This window comes from Triturus cristatus, chromosome 9 (assembly GCF_964204655.1).
Source record: "Triturus cristatus chromosome 9, aTriCri1.1, whole genome shotgun sequence".
NCBI lineage: Eukaryota > Metazoa > Chordata > Amphibia > Caudata > Salamandridae > Triturus > Triturus cristatus.
The window spans coordinates 992,342,963-992,370,219 of record NC_140592.1 but is presented as its reverse complement, the minus strand read 5'-3'; the positions used below and the strand labels follow the sequence as shown (position 1 = coordinate 992,370,219).

General features: G+C 44.0%; 1 protein-coding gene across 8 annotated transcripts in view; it reads right to left on the bottom strand.

Moving 5' to 3' along the window:
* SEL1L (SEL1L adaptor subunit of SYVN1 ubiquitin ligase) overlaps positions 1 to 27,257 on the bottom strand; it is a 379,824-nt gene that overhangs the window by 30,492 nt on the left and 322,075 nt on the right. For all 8 annotated transcript variants that reach the window (XM_085626599.1, XM_085626598.1, XM_085626600.1 and 5 more), the window contains exons 19-20: positions 18,901 to 19,073; positions 18,115 to 18,243 (exon numbers count right to left, since the gene is read on the bottom strand). In XM_085626599.1, coding sequence (XP_085482725.1) covers positions 18,115 to 18,243; positions 18,901 to 19,073 — 302 coding nt within the window. The remainder of the gene's footprint in view (positions 1 to 18,114; positions 18,244 to 18,900; positions 19,074 to 27,257) is intronic.

The window sequence follows — 27,257 nt, the reverse complement described above, 5'->3', positions numbered from 1 at the left end:
CTGTAATGGCACATCATCTCATCCTGAGTGGCTTGGGTCTTCAACAATATTTGCTGTCAGTACAGGATAGTTTGAGCCGGATGCTTTTGGCTCGTTTTCGACTTAGCTCCTTTTTTAGAATGGTTTTATTTCCGGTGGTAAATGTCTGGTCATCTGATATACCTGCATGCCCTTGTGATGATGTTTCATTAAAATCAACAATGCACTGCACTTTATTTTGTAAATATTTTTCTATACCCAGGCAGATGTACCTTAGACCGATTCTTAAAAGCTGGAATATTAGATACTGCAGGGTAGCACTTTTAAGATTACAGATGTTGGAAACACCGGCAACTATTTTGGCTGTTACAACCTATTTGAAGGCGATCATTAGGTCCCGGGCTACAATGTAACTTTTGTAATTTTATTACATTTTAAAACCTTTTATACATTTTTGTAGATTGTATTTTAAAGGTTTTTTCCCATGTGTATATCCATGATTGCTGCTAGACACTTTTATGATTTCTTCTGTCATGAAATCGGATAAAGTAAATTTTGATGTAATCTTGATATGATGTGACACGTTGCACTTTAGGTATTACTACGCACCTTTATGCACTAGCACTTTATATCCCAAGATTGGATAATGCTATAATGCTCTATTGCCTTTAGCCCTCTAAGCATGCTTAATGACTGTCCCATGGTTTTTAAACATTCTATAAATGTATTTTAAAATTATTTTCACTGTATTTGGATGAACTAGAAATGATAATATAAATGTAGGAATGTTTTTATGCTTTTATGGTGAAATTTGTTGCACCGAATAAAGCTGATTTTGATTTGATTTCTATATCTATCTATCTATCTATCTATCTATCTATCTATCTATATATATATATGTATATTATCTACTGGCGGTCGCCAGTAGATAGTTATAGTTACAACCTAGTTTCCATAGGAAATCTCAAAATTCTATTTTGAATAACTTTGGCGCCGGTTGCCGAATCCTCGCGAAATTTTCAAAACAAATGGGGCGCCTCGGGGTGATTCGTCAAGCGGGGGCCGAGAAAAAGGGGGGGTCCCAAAACGCGTTTTCCCCATGCATTTTTCCATAGGAACTTTAGTCGAAGGTACAGCCCGAACGGCTGAACAGAATTACGTGAAATTTGGCAAAGAGGTAGCCGTAAGGTCAAGGAAGTGCCTTTTGAAGGTCTCGTGTAAATGTGTTCAGTATTTCCTGAGAAAATAGCATTTAAAACCATATCCATACGCGCGCACCGTGCGCGCACGGTGCGCGCACCCTGCCGTGAGCGAGCGCAATTCTGATTGGTTGTTAGATGTCGGTAAACATTCGAATCGTTCGAAACCAGGAAGTGTCGGCCGCCATTTTGTCTCTCGCAGTCTGAGGGGGTGAAAAACAAAGGTGGAGAACGTGAAAAGGGGGCAGGGTGGACAGTTCCTGACCCCCTAGCCTTGGTCAGGGGGTCACAGAAGGACCCCCAAGGGAGAAAAAAACAATTTTATTTTATTTTTTAAATCGCACCGTGGAGGCTCGGTGCACGAAGCGCACAGAGCGCCCACAGCGCGTGCACGGTGCCCGCGCTCGCACGGTGCGCGCACGATGAAAAACCTGAAAAAAAAAAAATTATAAATACATGACTTAGCATTTAAAAAAACGTACAAATTCACTGAAAAAACCATAGGTTTCACACACGTTATAGTTACGAATTAGCATTTAAAAAACCTTGCAAATTCACTTAAAAAACCATAGGTTTCACACATGTTATAGTTAGCTGGACATTTCACTCGTAAAAAACCAATGAAATTCCCCCGTTATAGTTAGTGCAGGCAACTATAACTCACGCGACCGCAATCCTCTGCTGATGACGTCAGATATTACATCACTGATGACATATGTGTCTTTCTGAAAAATAAATATTTGTAATATATGTATAGCTAAAGATTAATGGAAGAAGACATGGGTAAATAAGTGTCTAAATACAGTGATGTAATATCTGACGTCATCAGCAGAGGATTGCGGTCGCGTGAGTTATAGTTGCCTGCACTAACTATAACGGGGGAATTTCATTGGTTTTTTACGAGTGAAATGTCCAGCTAACTATAACATGTGTGAAACCTATGGTTTTTTTTAAGTGAATTTGCAAGGTTTTTTAAATGCTAATTCGTAACTATAACGTGTGTGAAACCTATGGTTTTTCAGTGAAAATATATATATATATATATATATATATATATATATATATATATATATATATATTCACTGAAAAAACCATAGGTTTCACACATGTTATAGTTAGCGGAAATTTTACTGATAAAAAACCAATGAAATTCCCCCGTTATAGTTAGTGCAGGCAACTATAACTCACGCGACCGCAATCCTCTGCTGATGCTAATACTGTATTTAGTATTTAGACACTTATTTGCCCATGTCTTCTTCCATACATTTTTAGCTATACATATATTACAAATATTTTTTTTTCATAAAGACACATATGTCATCAGCAGAAGATTGCGGTCGCGTGAGTTATAGTTGCCTGCACTAACTATAACGGGGGAATTTCATTGGTTTTTTATCAGTAAAATTTCCGCTAACTATAACATGTGTGAAACCTATGGTTTTTTCAGTGAATTTGCAAGGTTTTTTAAATGCTAATTCCTAACTATAACGTGTGTGAAACCTATGGTTTTTTCAGTGAATTTGTACGGTTTTTTAAATGCTAAGTTACTTTACGCCATTCGTGGCGTGCGCGCCCACTTAACGCAGTTCGTTCCGTGCGCGCACGGTGCGCTTCGCGCACCGTGCGCGCACAGTGAGCACGCGGTGCGCTTCGCGCACCGCGTGCCCACTTTACGCAGTTAGTGCCGTGCACGCACGGTGGGCACGAGGTGCGATGACAAAGCAAGAAAGCACGTCAACAAATCTGTACTTACTTGTAGGTACCACTAAAAAATCATTTCATAAACACAACGGCTCTTTTTAGAGCCCCCTAATATCTAAACACTTAAATCTGATTTTCATTTTTTTTTTTTTTTTTTTTCTACCGTACGCTTACCGTAAGCTTACCGTACGCGTACCCCGTGATTTTTTTTAAAATCAATAAATGTTTTCTTTGTACTTTACAGTCCTTCTTTGACCCCCTCACAAATGTAAGGGGGTCTGTAACTCTCCTCATTGCCCCCTTTCCTTGTTTTCACTCTTTTTTTTCAGAGTGAAATACACAAAATGGCGGCCGCCGCTTCCTGGTTTCGGCCGATTCGAATGTTTACTAAGATCTAAGAGCCAATCAGAATCGCGCTCGCGCACGCCACCGTACGCTTACCGTAAGCGTACGGTAAGCGTACCGTAAGCGGGCTCAGATATATATATTGATTTAAAGACTATTTTCTCAGAATCTACTGAACAGATTTACACCAAACCTACAAAAGGCACTTCCTTGACCTAGGGACTACCTCTCTGCCAAATTTTGAGTAATTCTGTTCAGCCGTTCGGGCTGTAGCTCGTTCTAAAGGTCCTATGGAAAAATGCATGGGAAAAACGCGTTTTGGGACCCCCCTTTTATCTCAGCCCCCGCTTGACGGATCCCCCCGAGACTTTCAGGGTAGGAGCGGAGCATAGCGCCCCACCTATTTTGAGAAATTCGCGAGGATTCGTCGACCGGCGCCAAAGTTATTCAAAATAGAATGTTGAGGTTTTCCTATGGAAACGTGGTCCTAACTATAACTACCTACTGGCGACCGCCAGTAGGTAATATATATATATATATATATATCACACAAATCCCGGAAGTGCAGAGCTTCAGTCACGGCGGTCCTGGACGGGCTCCGGTGGCCCCATAAATCCAAAACGATTAACCAAGGTTAAGGCTGCAATTTTGCCTGGATTAAAATTTTGATCGTGATTCCGCGGAAAGTATCATTATGGAGATTATATATACATATATATATATATATATATATATCATGGTTGGACTGCTTACCCTTCTCACCATATTTGTTAAGTTGGTTACTTTGCTTTGTTTTATCTTCATACTAATCATAGCTCATTCTTTCTATGCAAGATTACAAATGTTTCAATAAATGGATTGAAATCTTCCTTTATATCTTTCTTATGTTTACCAAGGGCATGCATGAGTAGACAATGAAAGGGGTAACACCTGTTTCCACGATTCTCTTGGGGATCAGGATGTCATATTCAAGGTTGCCACAATCACCTGCCACCCCAGGAAGGTTAGGGGTTTGGGTGAGGCTCTATTAGCTAGCTAGGGATTGTCCCAACAGTCTCTGATGGTGTTGATGGACTCAGTCCCTGCATTCAGACGTCCTATTGTCCTAACACACAGGCCTACCTTTTCTTCTGGGAACCACATATGCTCATCACACTTTCTACAGGGTTTGAACCCTCATTTCGTACGGGTGACATTACCTGCAATGCACCACATTTATTATCTCATATGAGGTGAAGAGAGAAGTTCAGGACCCATGCTGAAAGACGCAGAAAAAAACCCAGAACTGACATGGGGCACAAATGTGGCCATTTTATGGCTCCAGTGATGTCACAGTGACTTCACTTCTGGCTTCAAGACCGAGCCAGCCATCGCCACCTACCAGCACTGGAGAACTATTGCATACGTTTCTAGATCCAGTCTTTGCTTGGGATACCCAAAGGTGAGGTAAAAAGTATCCATCAGATTGGTTTCATACCTCCTTCCTATTCAGAGTTTTCCATCCTTGGATTGAAGGACCACTTGTAGTATTACGGTGTGTGCACCTAATTACTGGATGTTGTACATCTTTAACACCAGTTTCATTTTTCACAGTTGATCAGGATGCTCTTGGAGACATTGTATACATTTTCTGGATGTTAAATGCTACCCAAATTGTCATTTGCAATAGTGTGTAAACCCTAGTTTACAAATATTTAAAGAAAAATGTGAGCCTGTCAGAAAGAAGGCCATAGGGTAACTACCTATTCGTAGGACGTTGTGCTGTAGAGTCACTTGCTTTGTAGTCTCCTACCATATAGTGTTGTACACATGTTTGTAAGTTGCTTTTGTTCGAATAACCATTTGGTCACTACACACACAAAACTTTTTTCAGCAGTTTATTCAAACTATTCCAAAATGATCAACTGAATAAACGATTTTGTAAGAATACTTTACAAATAGTAAAAAGTTAAAATCCTTTTATTAAATTAAGGTTAAAACAAGTAGTACTTGACTACTAACAGACTAAAGTTATATTTCCTAGAGGACAGTTGGTGTGCAGCTTGGCTAGTACATCAAGGACTTTTTCCATACATTTTAGAAAACCACCTATGAGCCTGCCATCTGCCCCTTGGAAACAACATGTTATTGTCTCCAGGCAAGCCCTTGTGTTCCTTTCACGAAAGTTGTCAAAGAGATTTTTCTCTCATTGAAACTAGACGTCTTATGATGTCTCCCTTAGCCCACAATGCACCAGGACAAAGACTTGACCTCAGATTGTTTTCCTCCATTGAGTGAGTAATGCTACTGCAGTGTAGTTAAGGAACACATAATACATGTGCTGTGCATTATGGAGTGCTCCCTATAAAAATATCTAGGATCCCTACTTGCTTCCACGGGGGAGGGCACATGTAAATTTACAGAACTGCTTCTATGAATAGATAGTTAAAGGTAAATAACATTTTCTGTTTGTAGCACATGTGGCTGTAGACCCACATGCTGTGAACACACTATAAAGCAGTGGCTATTGAGCAGATGACAGATGTTTTGAACAAACTAAGGACTTTTGTCAGGCCTATTTGTCCACACAGTAGAGCTTGGTGAACATGTGTGGTGTGAGCACATAGCTGTTTACAGATGTCTGCAATAGGATTGTTCCCTAAAAGACAATGAAGCTGTTTTCTTGCAAGGAAAATGCATTCCTGGTACCTGTATGCACTATGACACCATGCAAGGATTCATTCACTTAGGCTGAGCGTAATGTGTGACACTTATAAGTGTAAGTCATGGGAAGCGATTTTTTAACTTTATGGGGTAGACATACCCTATAATATAAGCTCAAGGGTTCCCACAGAAATCCGGTGGAGTATGGCCACCCCTGCAGACAAGGTACCTAGTGAACGGATAAGGCATGTATCAAACCCCGACAAAGAAAAACGGCGATCCCCGGGACACAAAGGCAGGTGAACTGCCCCACTTACTGGTAGTTCTGGTCTGGTGGTCAGGCAACCTAGTAGAACTTACTGGTCCCGGGAAATAACCAGGATGGAACGGGGAGCTGCCTGCATCCTGCATGAGAGCTGCATGATGCCATAACTACGTATTTATTTTATACACAAAGCAAGCGGATTAGCACAGCAGCGGTCTGACTTTCCGGACATGAAAAATTGTTGTTTGTCCTTTTTGTATTATAGGTCCTTCTGGTCCATTCCATACAAGTCAACGTTATGTTTTTGGGCACTTCCAAGTGATGCATCAGTAGTTAGCATGCACAGATTAGGGATACTATCATACAAGCTTTTCCCTGTAGGGTAGGGTGAACATAGATGAGGGATTGAAGAAATGCCATTTGACCCAGTTGAGCATTTGAAGTGTGAAATATGTAGACCAAAGCAGAGGAACCACCAAACCACTATATTCAATTAGTACTCTTACAATTGTTATTAGCCTTGGCACAAATTCCCACAGAATAAAGCAAATGAATGTGGGAATTCCTAGTCAATTTTAATGTTCACCAATGTCTCTATTATCACTCTGAACCACACACCAAAATCACTGACAAACATCTAAAGAACAAGTTACTTACCTTCGGTAACAATGTATCTGTAAGAAACATTAGTTGGTTAGATTCCTCACCTTAGAATATCCCCAGGCGTCAAGCTGGATCTGGAAAGATTTTTCGTCAGCAATACCCCTTGTGCGTCGCTAGGCGTCGTCTGCGGCTCCGCGTCGGTCGTCGTGCGCCGGAATGACGTCGTCGGAGTACTTAGACGCCGCTTCTTGTACACAGCTTTCCGCGCCAGGAACGCAGAGCCATGCTAGAGACCGACACTGGTGCCAAAAAGTCTAGGGCCCTGAAAAGGATAGCCTTAACCCTAGATGTCGGGTCGCAGAACGGGGAGGATGGGTGGGTCGGTGAGGAATCTAACTAATGTTTCTTACAGATACATCGTTGCCGAAGGTAAGTAACTTGTTCATCTGAAAGAAACACGTTAGTTAGATTCCTCACCTTAGAATAGATACCCCAGCAATACCAACCCCGGTGGTGGGTCTGCAAACCAAGATCACACCAGAAAGTTAACCTTTTAGGGTGCCCAGAGCAGAGCCCTGCTGGGCCATGGAAAGAAGAAAGAGAAGAACCTCAGCAAGAGGGGCGGAAAGGGGATCCACAGCCTTTGCTGTGCACCATGCAACAAATTTGTTCCACCTGCAGGCGTATACCGTTTTTGTGGAGGGACGCCTGGCTGCCAGAATCACATCACAGACCTCAGGAGGCAAGTCAAATGGCATCAACTGTCGCCACTCAATCAACACGCATGGAGGTGGAGACTGGACAGGTTTGGGTGGAGGACCGTCCCCTGCTGCTGCAACAGAAGGTCCTCCTGAAGAGGCAGACGTATCGGGCGATCGATTGACAGACTGAGTAGCTCGGGATACCAGTACCTTTGTGCCCAATCCAGAGCCACCAAGATGACTTGGGCCCGGTCGCGCCTGATCTTCTTCAGCACTCTGGGCAGAAGTGGTATAGGCAGAAAGGCGTACAACAGAATGCAACTCCACTTGCGACGAAAGGCGTCCCCGAGCGAGTGCCGCCTTGGAAACTTCAATGCGCAGAACTGCTGACATTGTGCGTTCTCTTCGGTGGCAAATAGGTCTAACCAAGGCTCTCCCCACTGCCGAAAGAGGCCTTGCGCCATGTCCGAGTTGAGACGCCACTCGTGATCCATCATGCACCGGCAGCTGAGTTTGTCTGCTCTGGCGTTCAGAGAGCCTGCCAGATGTTGAACCACCAGGGTGATGCCCTGATGTTCCAGCCATGTCCAGAGGCGCAGAGCCTCCTGACAAAGGGTCCACGACCCCACCCCGCCCTCTTTGTTGCAATACCACATGGCGGGGTGGTGTTGTCCGTGAACACCTGCACTACACTTCCCCGGATAACGGGAAGGGATGCCTTTAGTGCAAGTCGGATCGCCCTCAGCTCAAGAAGGTTGATATGGAGCGGGGACTCCACCAGAGACCAGAGGACTCTGATCTCCGCCTCCCCCATGTGGCCCCCCCCATCCCAGGAGAGACGCATCCGTCACTACTACGTGCTCCGGGAGGGGTAGGGAGAGGGATCTGCCACTGATCCAATCGCGGTCCGTGAGCCACCACTGCAACTGTCTTGCAGTGCCCTCCGAGATCAAGACATGGTCGGACAGGTTGCCCCGATGCTGGGCCCACTGAAACTTCAGATCCCACTGCAGAGCCCGCATTCGCCACCTGGCGTGAAGCACTAGCAGGATGCAGGAGGCCATCAGACCCAGAAGCCGCAGCAGCAACCTGACCGAAACCCGGGATAGAGGCTGAAAGATGGGAATCAGAGCCTGAATATCCCGGACCTGCTGTTCCGGAGGATAAGCCCAGAACTGCGCCGAGCCCAGAACTGCGCCGAGTCCAGAACTGCGCCGAGTCCAGAACCGCTCCGATTAAGAGGAGCTTCTGCAAGGGACTCAGATGCGACTTCGGCACATTGATGGAGAACCCCAGCAAATGCAGGAGGTCGGCCGTAGTCTGGAGGTGGGAGACTACTTGCTGGGGCGAGCCCGCCTTCAACAGCCAGTCGTCGAGATAGGGGAAGACTGGAACCCCCGATCTGCGACCACCGCCATCACTTTCGTGAACACCCGAGGGGCACTGGTGAGGCCGAAGGGGAGCACCGTGAACTGAAAGTGCTCCTGACCCACCGTGAACTGCAGGTAACGCCGGTGGGCCGGCTGGACGGGAATGTGAAAACAAGCGTCCTGCAAGTCCAACGCTACCATCCAGTCTCCTGGATCGAGGGCAGCCAGAACCTGAGCTAGGGTAAGCATCTTGAACCTTTCCTTCCGGAGGAAGGCATTGACGCTCCTGAGGTCCAAGATAGGGCGTAGGCCCCCTTTGCCCTTCTTGGGAACCAGAAAGTAGTGGGAATAGCAACCACGACCTACTTCTGGACCAGGAACGCGCTTGACGGCCCCCTTGGGCAAGAGGGCTGCAACTTCCTCCCGTATAAGATTCAAGTGATCCCCCGACATGCGGTGGCACTGCGGTGGCATGGCTGGAGGGGTCGTCTCGAAGGGGAGGGAGTAGCCTCTTCGGACGATTTGCAGCACCCACCTGTCTGACGTGATGGAGCGCCAGTGGAGCAGGTGATGGCGAACTCTGCCTCCCACTGGCATGGAATGGGCCTGAAAGCACGGACTAGGAGGGCTTTGAGGCGGATGCTGCCGGGGTTGATGTGGACTGACCGGCACGTTGACCTCCTGGTACCGCCTCGGCGGAATCCACATCCGCGTGCAGGTTGGTTCTGCGGCCGGTGGCTAGGCGGACGTGAGGGGGCGCCCCTTCCTTAGCCACGAAAGGGACGAAAAGTGGAAGTTTGCGGTCGCGGCCCCGAGAGGCCCAAGGACTTGGCCGTAGCCCGGGATTCCTTGAAGCGCACCAGCACACTATCCGCCTTTTCGCCAAAGAGGCGAGTGCCATCAAAGGGCATATCCATGAGGGTGCTCTGGACATCCCCTGAGAAAGACGTGGACCGCAGCCAGGCGTGGCGGCGGAGCGCCACCATGGTTGACATCGCCCTACCCAGCGAGTTCATAGTGTCTAGTCCACATCGTATAGCATGTCGCGCTGCATCCCGCCCGTCGGCAAGAGCCTGGGCGAGCCGTGTCCGGGCCTCCTCCGGACACTGGGGCAGCACGTCCTCCACTGTATCCCACAGAGAGTGAGAATAACGGTCCAAGAGGCAAGCGATGTTCAAGGACCGCAGTCCCAAACTAAGGGAAGAGAACAGCTTCTTACCGAACTGATCTAGCCTCTTGGATTCCCGATCCGGGGGAGCGGACGGGAACGAGGATTGGGAAGTAGAGGCCTGGATAACCAGGTTCTCGGGCGTGGGGTGTTGGGACAGAAAACTGGGGTCGCCCGGAGCAGGGCGGTGGCGCTGGGCCACATTCAGATCCACAGGAGGTACTGTGGAGGGCTTGGACCAGGTGCCCTTCAGAACGTCCACTAGTGCCTCATTGAACTGCAGCAGAGGCTCCGAGGAGCTTGCTGACGGTTGAAGCACTTCAGTGAGGAGGTTAGTCCTCACGGCCAGAGCAGGCAGCTCCAGCCCAAGGGCTTCGGCCGCCTTGGGCAGCACCACGGAAAATGCAGCATCTTCCTCCGAAGCCACGGTCGGAGCAGAGATGAAATCCGTGTCCGGGGAGGTGTCCAGACCACTGGCATCTCCAGCTCATCTGCCCAGTCCTGAGAAAAGTCGGCCTGCATGGCCAGAGGGTCCTCAGACCCCTCCCAGTCGCCCCCGTCATCCGATTCCTGATAAACGGGGACTAACCGGAGGCGGACGGTAGATGAAATTGTCATCCATCGGTGTCGGATGCGGCGCCGGACGGCGCCGCACCGGGCCCGGACCGTGGCTGAACCGGGGAACGGCGTCGTACGGAGATGGCGCCGGGGCTGGAACCGGTGTCGGCGGAGGAGGAGTCGCGAGGTCGACCAGCACCGACTGAGATCCAGGCCTGGATCCCGCGGGGACCTGCGGCGTTGGGACGAAAGTCGGCGACGGCGCTGAGGCCGGAGCCGCCGGCTCGCTAGGCCTCCCAGTCGAGCCCGCGGGGCGCCAAAGGCGCGCCGGCAGGCGTCAACGGCGGAGCCAGGCCCCTCATGGCCGAGAGGAAGGCCCTGATCTCCGCCAGAGTCGCGTCAGTCCCAGGGACCGGCGGGAGGGGTACCACCCGGACCCTCGACCAAGTCGCGCGACCGGCGAGGGGAGTCCGAAGAGCGGTGTCATCTCTTGGACTTCTTACCATGCTTCAACTTACCCGAAGACTTGGAACCCGACGAGCGATGATGGTGGCTGCGGCTCCGCGACCGGTCCTTCGACCTCCTCCTGGACCGGGATCTTGAACGGCGCAGAGCCGAGTGTCGGAGCTCGAGAAGCTTACAGGACCGCTCCTGCCTAGCCTTTGAAGTCAAGGCCTGGCAGTCGAGGCACGACTCCGCATCGTGGTCGGCCCCCAGGCAGTAAAGGCACCGGCGGTGGTGGTCCGTCACCGACATCAGTCGGTTACAGGAGTCACAGGCTTTAAACCCAGGCATCCTACCGGCACCAGTTCGAGTCGAGTAGACAAAAGAGCCCAAAAAGTTTTAGTCAAAAAGTGACTAAAGGGGTAAGCTCTTCCCGGATCGGCGCTGTCTGGCGCGGAAAAAAGAACAGACGTCAGCGCGCGAGGGCGGCGTCTAAGTACTCCAACGACGTCATACCGGCGCACGACTCCGACGACGGAGGCGGAGCTGCAGACAACGCCTAGCGATGCGCAAGGGGTATTGTTGACGAAAAATCTTTCCGGATCCAGTCTGACGCCTGGGGATATTCTAAGGTGAGGAATCTAACCGGTTTCTTTCAGATATAGGCAGTTAGAAGATCTCCCATCAAAAGTGTCCCCCTTGTGAGGGTGAGGGGCCGGCTAGGCATTGTATCATCTGCCTAGCGTGGGGCTGAACCAGATGACAAAGCTTGCCACCTAAGTGGGAGAAGCTACATATTCCTGAACAAAGTATGCCGCAAATAGCAACTGTGATACCAATAAGGGCACTTTTCACAGAGAAACTCCTGCTAAATATTTTGACTTGGGGATTACCTTAAAACACAACATATTTAGATTTGTTTTTGGAGTCTGGTATTATCGAGCTGTTTCTTAACTTTGTAAAATGTGGCCAATGGTACATTTCTCTGGTTAACATGTTGAGTTCTTCTGTGGCTCTTAGTCAAGTGGAAGCCTATACTCTAAACAGTTTCTTTCCTTCAGCCTTCCTGTATGTCTACTTCCTGGACTCGCTCCTCATTAGCTAGATGACACCCGAATCCTGATGTGCATCCTGCAGGTGTATGCATACATATAAAGATCCTTGGCAGGAGCCATTTCCTGGAAAACGTATTTGAGCCAGAGAGTAGTGAAACCAAGGCCCCATTCATTCACTTTTGGTCAAATGCTATAGGATACAAATTCCACTAAAATGATGTTCTGTTTACCACATTCTATGCATGCTTGCTCTTGGGTAATTAATTTAGTCTGTTTGCTGGCACATGTAACACTCCCTTTTCCAATTCAAGCAATGTGGTGTCAAGAAGTCTAAAGGGCAGATACGCCCAAAGTTAAAGTCTTTCTAGGTGTTGACCTACAACAAAAAGATTTGTTCTTGTTAATATTGCTGCAACGTATTCTAGCACTGCTTCTCATTATATAAAGTTTATTTCTGAGTTAATTTCAGAGCTCTCTAGAACCAGAACAGGTTTTTAAGAAAGCACTTCATATCTGATTATTAGTAATTGGATTTCAGAGAAGAACAAGAAGAACAAATTCTGATTTTTATTTTAGAAAAGGGATGGGTATGGTTTGCGAAGAGGGATACAATTTGTAAAATCTGGTATTAGGTTCTCAAGACAGAAGAACATGCACTCATTTTCTGTCCCAATCCGCCAGCTTTAAGCTTGACTCGGGTTTGGTGCCTCCCAGCGAAAGCAAAAATTACGGAAAATACAAACAAATAAATAAATAAACTCTGTTGGGCCTCTCCTCGAGCACACTACTGGTATTTTGCAATGGTAACTGACAGCGCGGATTGCTGTATTTCACAGTGTGTCTAGGAAGGTGCAAGGAATGGGGTAATTAGACAGAGTCCAGAAGAGGGTTGCAGGAAGGATCTTAAACACAGACAAGAGCACAGCTCGGTACTGAGAAAATATTTCAAATAGCTTTCAGTGAAGTAGCCAGCAGGACAAAGTCCTTTTGTGATCTTTTACAGCTAGAAATTGAATTGGGCAAGTATCTGAAAGTTGGAGTAGCTATCCATCACTGGGGAGCTAGTACAACAACATTTCTTCAGTAAGTCTTTGCCAGGAAAAAGCAAGATATGGTGTTCGGAAACTTTTAAATTATGGACCACAGAAGGAAACTTTAGGTGGGTATTACTTGGTGAGTATTACTTGGTTCTTAGCAGTATAATCTAATAAATGGCACTGTGGATATTTTTATTACCTCTTGACAGAAATATCATGTGGTGTGAGAGGATTTATAGATTGGCTTATACCACATCGGAAAACACCATGATCAAGCCTTATGCTGCAAAATAGCACTTAACAAGGTAGAATACAAGGATAAATTCAAGCAGGTGCTCGGTCTAATGTAAGGAATCTATATAAGCAAGAATTAAAAACAAACTTAAGATCATAAAGCATCTACTTAAAGATGGAAAGAAGATCGATTTCTTGAGATTGGAGCTGTAGAAGACAGAACGATGTGAAGGTAGAGGGATGCAGATTGAGTGAGAAGGAAGAGAGAAAAGAAAGATATTGACAGGAAGAAAAATGGGACCAGAGGAAATAGAGCAATTAGAGAAAGAACGCAACAGGGAACAGGCGAAAGCAAGGAGGAAAGGAGAAATTCAGGGGAAAGAAAAGAGATTGAGGAGGAAAGAGAGGAGGGGAAGGTAAACAAGAGTGTTTGAGAGGGGAAAAGAACAAGAGAAAGACTAAGAAAAGGTGGCCCAGTGAGAAGAAAAAGGAGAAACTGGGTATGTGAGAGAGGTGAGGCAAGGAAGGCAGGAGGTCAAGGATCCTCCCCAAAAAGAGAGGATAGAAGAGAGGAGGATCAAAAATAGGAGAAAAACATAGGTAAGCATAACAGTTGGAAAGCATGTAGATTGGAAGTTGGGGACAAGAAGGAGGGTGAGAAACTAGGGAGAGAGAAGAGCAATGGACGACCTTTACCCTAATTTAGTTCTGAATGGAAATATTACTGGCACAATGCACTTTGAAACGTGCAAGAGAGAAGCTTATTACAACCCTGTAAAATTGTCCTCAAGTGTTATCGGGTTTTGGAAAAGGTTATTCAGTTTACGAAAAAGCATCTGCCCCTATTTTCCTATAAGTTCGTTTTAGGAGAACCACAAATCTCCCCATCATATCTGAAACTTATCAGGCATAGACACATTTATTTGGCTGACACAGTTTTAAAATGAACGGTTTTAAAATGTACGATTTTGGCTAACATTTGTAAAAAAGGCCAATAGTGGAGAAAAACTATGACTCATCTAAATACCTTTATAGGCTCCATCATGTTTTCTACAATGTTCCTAGTAAAAAATGCAGTTTATAAAGTGCGTTTACAAATCAACCACTTGCACTTAAAAATGGGCGACATGATAACGGGACAAATCTATGCCTCAGCACTCTTACCAATGGGTTGGGGTGATGGAATTGAAGGGAACATACCCTTATTTACTGTGTGTAGTTGTGGCTTTCCTTCAAAACCCCACACACTGTCAAAAGGTTTTAGAATGTGGCATATCTGACCCACATTTTAAAGTTCTTTCAAAACAATAATGTTTATTGCCCCTTCCTGAGAAGTGACATTACCAATGGAAAGAACACATAACTCAAGCAGAAAACCCCAAGTTTGAAAAAGCATAATATCTTCCCTGTCTCTTGTAATGGTAGTTTCACCTCCCTTTCACCGCCCACAACCAGGCCTGGTCTCATATTTCACTTACAAAGCCCCACCCAGTAATAAGTACCAAATGTAGGCCCAGGACCATTCATATCAGAGAAGTGGGTGGTAGTCCAGGGAAAAGTAGACTTAGAAGTACTAGTACAAGATATGATATGGTGAGTAAAATGAAGTTACTTACTGGTAAATAAAAACATGGTTGCATGATTCTTAACACATCAAAAGATTGAAAGAGCACACATTTTCCAGTTGACACAATCCTCCTAGTGGACGACTTCACTTTGCTGCCCGGGACGTGAACTAGGTGTGCACTATTCCAGCAGCTTTGTGAATCAACAACCAATGACACTTTGTGCCCCCCTCCCACACCCCCCGTATAAGCTGGCTTCAAGATAGTAGCATCCACAAATCGAATTAAACATGCTTTGCTCTCCTGGACATTGATACTGGCATATAGGAGCACCCCACTCCTAAAGTCTTAGTGCTTGGGCTGCAAGTCATCTGGCCAGACTCGCCTGGGCACTTCACTCTGCCCTTCCCTCCTCTTCCACAGTTTACATGGGGAGAGGAAATGGACTCCTTGCTGCTGATGGGCCCGGCAATGGAAGCTAATAATGTGCTAGTTGAGAAGTGGCCTGCACAAGTGCTTGCTGTGGTCATGCCCCTTTATGTGCAGATGTGTGAAACCACATCTGGGCCATTTATGACTGCTGTATGCTGGCTGCACTCTTCCATTATATGGTGGTTGCCCTGCTAGTGCAGCTGTCATGCTCAGCCTATGCTGAGAAGCCTCGCCTTAGGAAGGGAGTTTTTTCAGATCTGCACAACTGGGACCCTCACAAAATGTGTTGTGCATAGGTCTATTTGGGGGTACGATGCTAATGTGTGGCATGTATAGACTACTGCTGCACGCTTGATCTCTGGATTTGGACCCCTCCAAGGTTTCTAGGCCTCCTACCATTTTTTCTCCTTACCTTCTTTGGCAACCAAGGTTGGGGCATTATAGAGACATTCAGGCTTGCCACCATCAATATGTTAATTAAGTATGCCTTGGTGCGGGCTAAGCTGTGGAGATATGCTTGAGGGCCTCCTGGCAGCTTGTGGGTGGCACAAGGAATCCATCAGATTTAAGATACTTGCCGCTTTTCTCTAGGAATGGCACCTTTTACTAACGTTGCGGCTATTGTGGGGAAATGTACAACGATCACCACCGAGCTAACTTCAGTGATCTTGTTTTAACTGGCATAGCGCTTTTGCTATAACCAACTCGAGGATTGCCCCAAAGCCTCAAACTGCTAATTCTACAAACCACTACATTTACACCATCTCCTATAGAGACGCATTCAGTTTACAGTGTGAACTATAGATAAAATCTCACTTACAAGTCTACCTTGGATAAAGAATATCAGAAAATGGAAAACGCTGCTGAACTAAATCCACAAACTTTCACTAAACTTCACATCCCAGCAAATCCTTTGGGTTGGCCCACTTCATTGCAGTTTTTATGATTATTTACTATAACCATTCTAATGTAGGTTTTTTAAGTTCCCCCATCCGGCTAATCTTAAATGTGTAACCAATTGTTTTTTATTAACATTGTAATGTAATGCAGATACATTAAGCACAATGACATTTTCCTGACGGGAAACAGCCTTCACAACAATACCTTCACCACATATTTTAAGTGTATTTAAGGTATGGACATATGGAGATATATATATATATATATATATAGATATATATACATCTCGCTCCAAGGTTTTTCCTCTCTCCCGTCCGGGAAGAAGATAGCTGCACTCGCGGGTTAGGTTGGTAACCAGTTTTTTATTTAGTGCTTCACAAACGCGTTTTGGGTCTTCCCTTCATCAGTGTGTTGTATGACAGATACAGCGCGGCGCCATTTTATATACAAAAAATACATCACAATCACCATTACGGTCACTTGAAAGTAAGGAAGGACTTCTGCCACATAGTTTCTATGGGCGCCATCTTTCAATATACATATATCGTATTTACACTTATTTGTCAATAAAGTTTTATACAATATTTACAAAGATGTTTTCAACATAATTCATTCTGTGTCAAGTGTAATTCATCATTGGTTAAATCCTAATGAAATTCATATCTCGCCGTGGATCGGCATTGGTGGTTCCATCGAACCACCCTATTCCTCCTCACTTTCTTTTATCTCGCCGTGTATCGGCTAAAACCCTAGAGTGTGTGTATTTTATTAAGAGGTGTATACAGTGTCTATCATTTTCATTTGTCACCTAGATCCCCAGGTGCACCGTTAACTCTTCATTGCTATTCAAACCTTTCGGGCTTTTTGTTTGTAGGTCAATTATAAATCTCGACTCTAGTCTCCTCAATTTAAGTACCCTGTCCCCTCTGATATGGGGAGGCACATGATCCAGCCCAAAAAATTGAAGTAAGTTTCTGTTACTTTGGTGTTTGATAGCAAAGTGTCTCGCCACTGGATAGCTCATGTCCCTGTTTGTTATGGCACGCATGTGCTCTAAAATCCTGATTTTAACACTGTGTATCGTTGAAAACATCTTTGTAAATATTGTATAAAACTTTATTGACAAATAAGTGTAAATACGATATATGTATATTGAAAGATGGCGCCCATAGAAACTATGTGGCAGAAGTCCTTCCTTACTTTCAAGTGACCGTAATGGTGATTGTGATGTATTTTTTGTATATAAAATGGCGCCGCGCTGTATCTGTCATACAACACACTGACGAAGGGAAGACCCGAAACGCGTTTGTGAAGCACTAAATAAAAAACTGGTTACCAACCTAACCCGCGAGTGCAGCTATCTTCTTCCCGGACGGGAGAGAGGAAAAACCTTGGAGCGAGATATTAAGACACGGGGCACCACCGTGTGAGCAGCACCCGCCAGCGAGTGAATCCGTTTCCAAAGGTGCGTTGGAGCAGTTTTATATATATATATATATATATATATATATATATATATATATATATATATATATATATATATATATATATATATATATACACACACACACACACACACACACACACACACACACACACACACAAAACATAGGATTTTGGGATATGTAGTGGTAAAGTTAGGGTTTAGGAGTGGTTAGAGGTAAATGAAGGTTAAGAGTAAGTTAAAATAAGGAGGGGGCTTTTCTCCCACACAAAAAATAAATTGAATATTAAATAAAAAAGATATATATTTAGCTTATTTGTACTTGCATGTTAAAGGCATGCTTGGTAAAGGCATACAACCTTTCCTGACAAAGCCTACCAGTCTACTTAAGATATAGTCAGACAGTTCAGATGTGGGCAAGACACAGAGAGCAGACTTGAAATTTCTGGTGGATCACAGATTGTTACTCACATTGGCCTCCTGCAGGTACTGCAGGGAATAGACCATTCCGAGCTTACAAAGTGCTAGGAAGACTGGAACCTGCGCATCTGGGCTGGCTTCAGCTGCCATATCATAGAAGCGTTTGGCAAGGTGAATGTCCTGCAATGGTTCAATTGAGAAAAACAAAAAGCAAGAAACAGATTAACGCAAAAAACCAGAGAATGCAAAAAAGATGAGTTCGGGAGAGGTCTTTCTTCTCATCTAAGTTCATTCTAACATGAATCACTATATCATACAACCACTCTAAAACATGAAATTTCCTGCTCAACATCAGTTTGAATTTAAAAATAAATAATGCAGCTATCGACCTGTAAAAATCAGCACAGCATGGACAAAACAGTATCATTCAGACACCGGACTGAAGACAATGTAGTTACAGAACAGACATAATTGCCAGGAGGAGAAGCAGATAAAAATAGTTAATAAATCCATACCCCACAATTAGTAGGTCACAATTCTGACTTACACGACTGGGGAAACAACCCCTACAGATATCTAAAAGCACCCATATGTTGGTATTAACACTAAAGTTGAACTTAGTAAAAAAAAAAAAAAAAAAAAAAATATATATATATACACACGATTACAGAGAATTTACTTGCATGCAATTAACAAGACAGTATTGAAGGTTCATCACGAGACAAGAAGGACTTTGTTTAAACCGATCACATCTTTTAAAAATCTATGGCCAAAGTCAAAGACATTTCTAGCTCGTGATTCATCTATTTGGGCATCAGAAACCAGAGAAATGCTTACCTGCTTGATGCCCAATCCTTTTTCATGCATATATCCAAGATTAAACATGGCTTGAGCACTATGTTGCTGCTCCGATGCCAGGCGATAATGGATAGAAGCAGTCTCATAATCAACGTCTGTGCCTAAGCCATAGAAATGGTAATCTCCAAGTTTTATCCTTGCCACGGTGTAACCTGCAATTAAACCAAGGCACAGCACATAATTATAAATTCAAACCCCACACTGCTAATTTATCTTTGGTGGTGAAGCAGGATTTACATCTTGAGATGCCTCATCAGTAGACCTGTACAATAGATATAAGTGTCTCAAGAAATGTTACTTACCTGTAACTACAGTTCTCCAGCACTGGTATCTTTAATAGATTCACATTTCTGAATTATTAACAGTCTTCAAGATGGTAGTCCCATGGTGACTTTAAAATAGTAATGTAGTGCTAAAAGGCCTTAACCATTTTCTCTTTAGTAGCACAATCACCTCAATGAAAACTCCCGAACTTCAGCCAATGAAGTTAGAGCACAGAACAAAACCCCTACCTCCACTAGCCCCCTCCTCATCACATCCTCCCACCACAGGGCTACCATACGTCGGCTTCCAAGTTTGCAGTGTAAGAGAAGGTAGTCCCTCAGAGCTCTGCTGTCTTAAAAGGAGCATTGTTCTTTAACCTCCTCTTCAAGATCTTGGCCTATGTAATCAAGTGGTTGTCTCACAAGTGTGGACAAGTTACATCAAAGTCATAGAAAGATTGTTTCTTTTGTTTCTTATGGGAAACAGAGCCTCTATGCAGAGGATCCTCAAAAGGATTTCGTTCACTGCTTATTTTCAGCCCAGAAAGCCAGACTGAAAGATATGTAGACCCTTTTCTATAAAAAAAAAAAAAAAAAAAACACAAAGGACAGAATCGGTGGACTGCTGTTGTGGCTTCATAGGCACAAGTTTAGAAAGCCTCTCCTCAAAGGATGACTTGGACAATGCTCCTGAAGGGCCTAAAATGTTCTAATAAGAGAGCATATGTAGCACAGATACTGTGCAAAGATTCCTTATGACAAGGTGCATTCATTATCTGAAGAGTCACATCAGATGAACTTAAAGAAGGCAGAAAAGAAAAAGACATAGGTCTATTCAATTTCTTTAGGTGGAATGTGTTACCAAAAGGTTCCTGTCTAAAGAGAAGTCTGTGGACCACTTAATGCCTAAGCCTTCGACTTGAACTCACATGCCTTAAAGTTAAACAACATTATGGGAGATGCACAAATGAGCTCTGTCTTCATCATAATCTCTCCTACTGTTGACGACAATCTCACTGCCAAAGAGGACAGCACCATCAACAAACCCACCACTGACAACATCCCAACTGACAAGGCCCTAACTAGATCTACCAGGATTACCATAATTTCAGAGAAGGGCTTTCAATCAGTACTGCTGCTCAACCACTCATTACCAACTAAGGTGTTGCCATAGCCACTATGCAAACTGCTCGACAGACCGGAATCTGAGGATGAATGTACTTATGACCTGGCCTCCAGTCCACCTCACTCAAAGGTATACTGTCAAATCCTTGATGATTAAGAACCTGTCATATTATTGAAAGCAGAGGACTAAGGTTGCAAGGAGGAGCATTTTACAAGCCACCAGTCATATCAAGAGCACCCACATGAAATGAGGTGGCCTTACAATTACAAGCTGTACTACGTGTAGGAGTAATATCACTAAAGATGCAGGTTCCTATATCATTATTTAGAGACCGTCAATGCAAGATGAAGGACTCCGGCTTGAGAGTTCCAAACCAGCCAAACCGTGCCATCATTACAACCTTAACAACTGCTCACAATGCAACCTCAGTTGCCTCCACCACCTTCACCAAGACAAGCTCCTCTTTCAAAATCACGCTTTCTAATGCAATGACCTCAGGAACCTTCTTGCCAGCTTCTGATGTGCAGGATGAAGGATTTACATTTATAGGAGAGAGACACGACAGATAATGATCAAGAAGAGGAAGAAGATTTACATACAATAGATGCAGAATGGGACAACTATATAACACCAACCACTAGCCCATCCACCCGGTCTACTAAAACGCACATACACTAATTGTACCATGGCTGAAAACTAGAATAGTCATACTCCTAGGCTTTCTTGAAACGGGTAGCTAATGAACTTTGAAAGTGGAGGGATGCTAATCCATACACCAATTTGCATTGTGTATGTGAGCCTACCCATTTCCAAATGAAACTCAGCATAATGGTACCTTTTGTCAACAGAACTTCGAATTAATGAAAAGGCTATTATATTGCAGGCCTTTTCAAGGAGCAGTCACGAATTTTCCCAAGACTAGTCCTGATCTGCCACGCAAGCCTGACTTTCACCAGGGGTGTGAGCTCAGGCAGGAGGGCTTGAAGTATTTCCAACCATCTGCTACAGTCTACATGCAGGAGCACACATTGAACAACTCATTAATTAGCTAACCTCAGCCATAAAAACTAGAAGGACTAGAAGGTCATCTCATCAGACAGAGGAGGAAAGACCAAGTATCATCCTAATAGTCACCCTCAGTTCCTCAACAGCTGCCATTTTATTTGTTCTTGAGGAAGGGCTACAATGTCAGTTCCCTAGTAGCCAATCATCACTCCGAAGAAACAGAAGACCCAAAATGGTAACTTCTCTAGGACAGCAAGGAGCATGCTTGCTTAACAAACAACAATAGTCCTATACCATAATGTTGAAGCCACTTGCATGCCAATCACATTATAAAGCGGACAGTTTCCTAAAATGTCTTGAATCCTGGGCGGTGTGGACTCTTACCAAATATCTACTTGTCATAGGAATAGCATACTTCAGAGATGTACTTGTCCTGTAAAAAAGAAAAATGCTTTATGTCCTTTTTGGTGCCTGTAAGGTGACAAATGAAGGTAATGTATTATTGGATCAGAACTCTGGTATCAGTCCCTTTGATTATACTACAACTTCTACCAGAATTTGGATTCTAGCAAGGATTGGATTTTGCTACCTTTCTGGCTGGAGGTAGGTAGGTAGCAGTGGGTCCAGGGCTGGAATACACACCTACAAACCTAAATGTTTAAGGATATTCATCAACTCCCCTTCCAAAATCATTCCACACTGGAAATAGAATAATAAACTATGAAAAGTTCAGGAGCACACCTTTTTTCCATGGTGGAGAAGGGACACCCCCACCTTTACCTCTTCCTGCCCCCAAACCTCACCTTCCCCCCCCCCCCCCAAAAAAAAAACACAACAGGAAGATGGAGTTACTCTTTTGATTAAATATCGGATAAAGAAAAAAAGGTTTAACAAGTGTATTTGCAATCACTGCAGATTTTCGTACGAGTAAAGAGTTAAATATATGCCAAAGGTTAAGCAACATTTTTTTTTCCAGTTTCATTTTTTAATGTACATTTTATTTTAAAAGGAAACAATTAGTGACTGGATGGATGAACAATAATTAGAACAAGCATTGGCATAGCCAATAGGTCTCGCCTTTGGGGCATTATAAGTGTTTAGGCAGAGCTATTGACTTTGCCAATGTGTTTAAGCTGTGCTGTAGAGAAGTGTGGCTGCTGTGCAGCATGCTGAAAAGTTGTAATAAAAAAGTGCCAGAAGCATTTTTATTACCTTATATATGACCAAGAAGGCATTATGTCCAACCGAACGACCAGATTAAAAAATGTATGTACAATAACAATATTCCTCATTTTTCTTTTGTTCTTGCAATGCTTGTTAAAGTTTTTTTTTGAGGGGGCATAAACAATTGGAGGTTGAAGGTTGTGAACTAGTACCTGTATTATAACACTAGCAGCGGCCAGACGCTAGGGGAGAATCAACAGATGGCAGATTCTGAAAGCAGGCTGAGGTGGTGTTAAGTGATGTTGAGGTGGTGGTGGTGACTGGTGCTGAGACGATGCTGAGGTGATGCTGAATGATAGTTAGGTCTTGCTGAGTGATGATGATGTGGTGGTGTACTATTGCAAAGGCGATGCCAAGTGATACTGATGTGATGCTGTGGTGTTGCCCGCGAGTGTTGCCGAGTGATGCTGGGGTGTTGCCGAGTGATGCTGTGGTGTTGCCGAGTGATGCTGTGGTGGCGCGGAGTCAGTGTGAGAGTCAGTGAGAGAGAGAGTGAGTCAGTCAGTGAGAGAGAGAGTGAGTCAGTCAGTGAGAGGGAGTGAGTCAGTCAGTCAGTGAGAGGGAGTGAGTCAGTCAGTCAGTGAGAGGGAGTGAGTCAGTCAGTCAGTGAGAGGGAGTGAGTCAGTCAATCAGTGGGAGGGAGTGAGTCAGTCAGTGAGAGGGAGTGAGTGAGTCAGTCAGTGAGAGGGAGTGAGTCAGTCAGTGAGAGGGAGTGAGTCAGTCAGTGAGAGGGAGTATCTTTGAGAGAGAGTCTTTGATAGAGAGTCTGTGAGAGAGAGTCAGAGAGTCTGTGAGAGAGAGTCAGAGGGTCTGTGAGAGAGTCTGTGAGAGAGAGAGAGTCAGTCTGTGAGAGAGTCTGTGAGAGAGTCAGAGAGAGAGTCTGTGAGAGAGAGTCAGTCTGTGAGAGAGTCTGTGAGAGAGTCAGAGAGAGAGTCTGTGAGAGAGAGTCTGAGAGTCTGTGAGAGAGAGTCTGAGAGTTTGTGAGAGAGAGTCTGTGAGAGAGAGTCAGAGTCTGTGAGAGAGAGTCAGAGTCTGTGAGAGAGAGTCAGAGTCTGTGAGAGAGAGTCAGAGTCTGTGAGAGTGAGAGAGTGTCTGTGAGAGAGTGTCTGTGAGAGAGTGTCTGAGAGAGAGTGTCTGAGAGAGAGTGTCTGAGAGAGAGTGTCTGAGAGAGAGTGTCTGTGAGAGAGTGTCTGTGAGAGAGAGTGTCTGAGAGAGAGTGTCTGGGAGAGAGAGTGTCTGGGAGAGAGAGTGTCTGGGAGAGAGAGTGTCTGGGAGAGAGAGTGTCTGGGAGAGAGAGTGTCTGGGAGAGAGAGTGTCTGGGAGAGAGAGTGTCTGGGAGAGAGAGTGTCTGGGAGAGAGTGTCTGAGTCTGTAAGAGAGTGACTGTGAGAGTCTGTAAGAGAGTGTCTGAGAGTCCAGCTCTACCAGCAAAACAGAAGCGCAAGACGGTGTGCAGTCAGCTGAATTTTCTCCATCTTATAGTCCACTATTGTTTTCGTATCCATCTGATGAAAATGTCATAATTTGGTTTATAAGGCTGGCTAGTTTTTCAATATTGCATACCCTAATATAAACGCTGAAAGGAAAAATAAACAGTTTCGACTAAGCGTCATTTGGCAAACACAGCATCATGTGTTTCTTAAAATAAAGCAGTCTAGACGCTTTCAGTCCCTAATTTACATTTAAACAAAGTCCTTAAAAATAACACATGATTATTGGAATGTTATGCATTTTACACAGCGCTTTGTATCTTGCATCTGTCACTGTGAGCTTAACAAAACTGCAGATTGTGGGTCACTGTCATCCAATATACTCCTTTTATAATCCTTGAAATTTTAACTGGAGATAAAATGCCGATGTTTGCGGCAAGATCTTATACCGCTCGCCACAAACAGCACCGTAAAAGCAGGCACTGAGTCACAGCGCTGTGAATCTTTCTGCCAACAGTTTTACTATGTGTCATTTTGTTTCTAGAGAGAGTTTGTCGCTGATCTCCAAATACATATAATGTAGTCCGCTCCAGTCTGTATTCTGACGAGACACAAATTTTTTCCCCACATTTTATTTCCCCCCCCTCCCCCATTACATGGACAAGGCACAATAAGTTTCATAAGGCAGCCACATACTCAACTACATATTCAAAAGAAAAATGGAAAGTGAAATATTACAATATACATACTACATACAAATCCTATCATAATATATACGGATACAAATAATATATGTTAACATTCCATAATACATACATTCCTCAAAATACCTTATTCAGTTCCAGCCTTCCATTGAATCAAAGGACCCCAGATTTGTATACCCAGCTTTTTACCCTTTCTCCCTTTCCTAGAGTAAATAGCTGTTTCCAATTTTTGTATTGACAAAGTTTTTCCTAGCCATTGAAGATACGTAGGAGGATTTGGATCTAACCAAGTTGAGGCCACAAGCAGTCTAAAAATCGACATTGCTACAAACAGAAAATATTTACAATTAATTTGTCCGTTGGGGGATATTCCCAACAAAATAGTTGCTGAGTCCAACTCTATTGTTGTGTCTAAGGCATTCCGAAAAAAATTCCCGATATCTTGTTTTATCTTATCTAAGTGTGGACAAGTAGAGAAAATATGTAACAAATTGGCCTCCATACTGCCACATCTAAAACACGAGATGCCCGACACAGCCCCCCATTGAGCAATTTTCCATGGCGTATAATACAGGTGATACAGGCTCTTGTAATGCTGGGCCTGAAGAGACGCTGAGCATAGTAATTTACATCCCATCTCAAGTGATTCAGAGAAAATATCTCTTTCTCTAGCTATATCTAAATCTGAGGACCATTTGATTATCCATTTGTCAAGATCATCCTTTTTTAACTTTGTCATTTCTAAATAAAATCTTTTTATAGTACAGTCATTACCTTTTTGTATGAGATCCATCATTATACTCCTCCCAAAGCCTAGAGCTCCCCCTTTTTTATTTAATATACAACTCCTTATTTGAAGGTATTTAAAGAAATGATTTGTGTTTAACATATACTTGTTTTTCAAATCTATAAATTGTAAGATGCCATTATCATCCCACATATCACCAATCATTCTTATACCTTGACTCTCCCATTCCTCATATACCATTCCTGAGAACACAGCCCTAGGTAATGAGGGATTATTTTTGAATCTAGTATATACACTATATTTCCCTATTCCAACTTTTTGGGAAAATCCTTTCCATATGCTGTAGGCCGCCATAATTATCTTGAAACGTGTTCTTTTAAAGTAACTTCCATCAGTAAATCTTAAAAAAATATTTTCAGCATTTGTACCCAGAGCTAAACCATATATAGCCAGCGAGCCTGTCTTATCCCATCCATCCATCCATCTCAGCCCCCCCAATTAATCCAGCCATTCCTTGTATTGCTGCAGCCCAATAATATACCTTTAGATCCGGCAGTGACCACCCCCCTCTCTCCCTGGGAAGGGACATATACCTCAATGCCCTCCGGGTTTTACCTCTAGCCCAAATAAAACGATTTACCATACTTTCACAAATTTTAAACCACTTATTTTCAATTAGAAGAGGGATTGCCCTAAAAAGATACAACAGTTTGGGTAAGATCAGCATTTTAATAATATTAACTCGCCCAACTAATGATAAATGTAAGTTCTCATAACGATCCAAATCTTTTCTTGCCTTTTCGATTACTGGGGCAATATTATTATCCACCAAACTATCTAAATTAGACATAATATTAATTCCGAGGTATTTCCCTGCCGGTACTACTCTTCTATCTTCACAAGGTGTAAAAGAGTTTTTAATAATCTGGGTTTTAGACGCGTTCAATGAGTACCCTGAGACTTGTCCAAATCTTAAGGCCTCGGCCTCTACAAATGTGGTTGCTTCCGTTGGGCAAGGTGTTATCACCGCAACGTCGTCAGCATAGGCTAATATCTTGCATGGCCCAAGAACTGTATTGACTGGGGTGATCTCTGGTGCTGATTCTATCTTCCGTATTAAGGGATCCATATAGATGGCAAATAGCAAGGGAGAGAAAGGACATCCCTGGCGAGTTCCTCTCTTGATTTTAAATTGACCAGTTATACCCCCGTTTATCCTTAATGCTGCACCTGGATCCATATATAGAGTCTGAATTGCTTTCAAATAGCCTCCTCTAATCCCAACTCTAGCTAGGGTCTGCCACAAATACTGCCAGGAGACCCGATCAAATGCTTTTTCCGCATCCAAAAGCATAACTGCCATCGGGTCTCCTGCTACTTCCGCCACATCAAATAAAGTTATAACTTTTCTAATATGGTGAGTCGTCCCTCTACCAGGAATAAACCCATGTTGGTTATCACTAACCAGGTTACTTATAATTCTTGCAAATCTTGCAGCCAGTGCCTTTGAATACATTTTGGTGTCATTATTCATCAATGTTATTGGGCGGTACGACCCTGGTTCATTCGGGGGCTTTTCTTTTTTTTAAATTAATACTATATCTGCCCCGCTCCAGGATTTGGGAATGGATACCCCACTTTGTGCAGCTTGAAACATTTGAGTTAAATTATTACCTAAACATCCCCAGAAAGTTTTATAAAACTCGATCGGTAGCTGATCAGGTCCAGCAGCCTTCCCCGAGGGTAGAGCAGTCATTGCTTCTTTAATCTCAGTTTCGTCCAATACGGTCTCTAATTCCTCTGCATCTTCAGGGGATATAGTTTTTACCTCAATGTT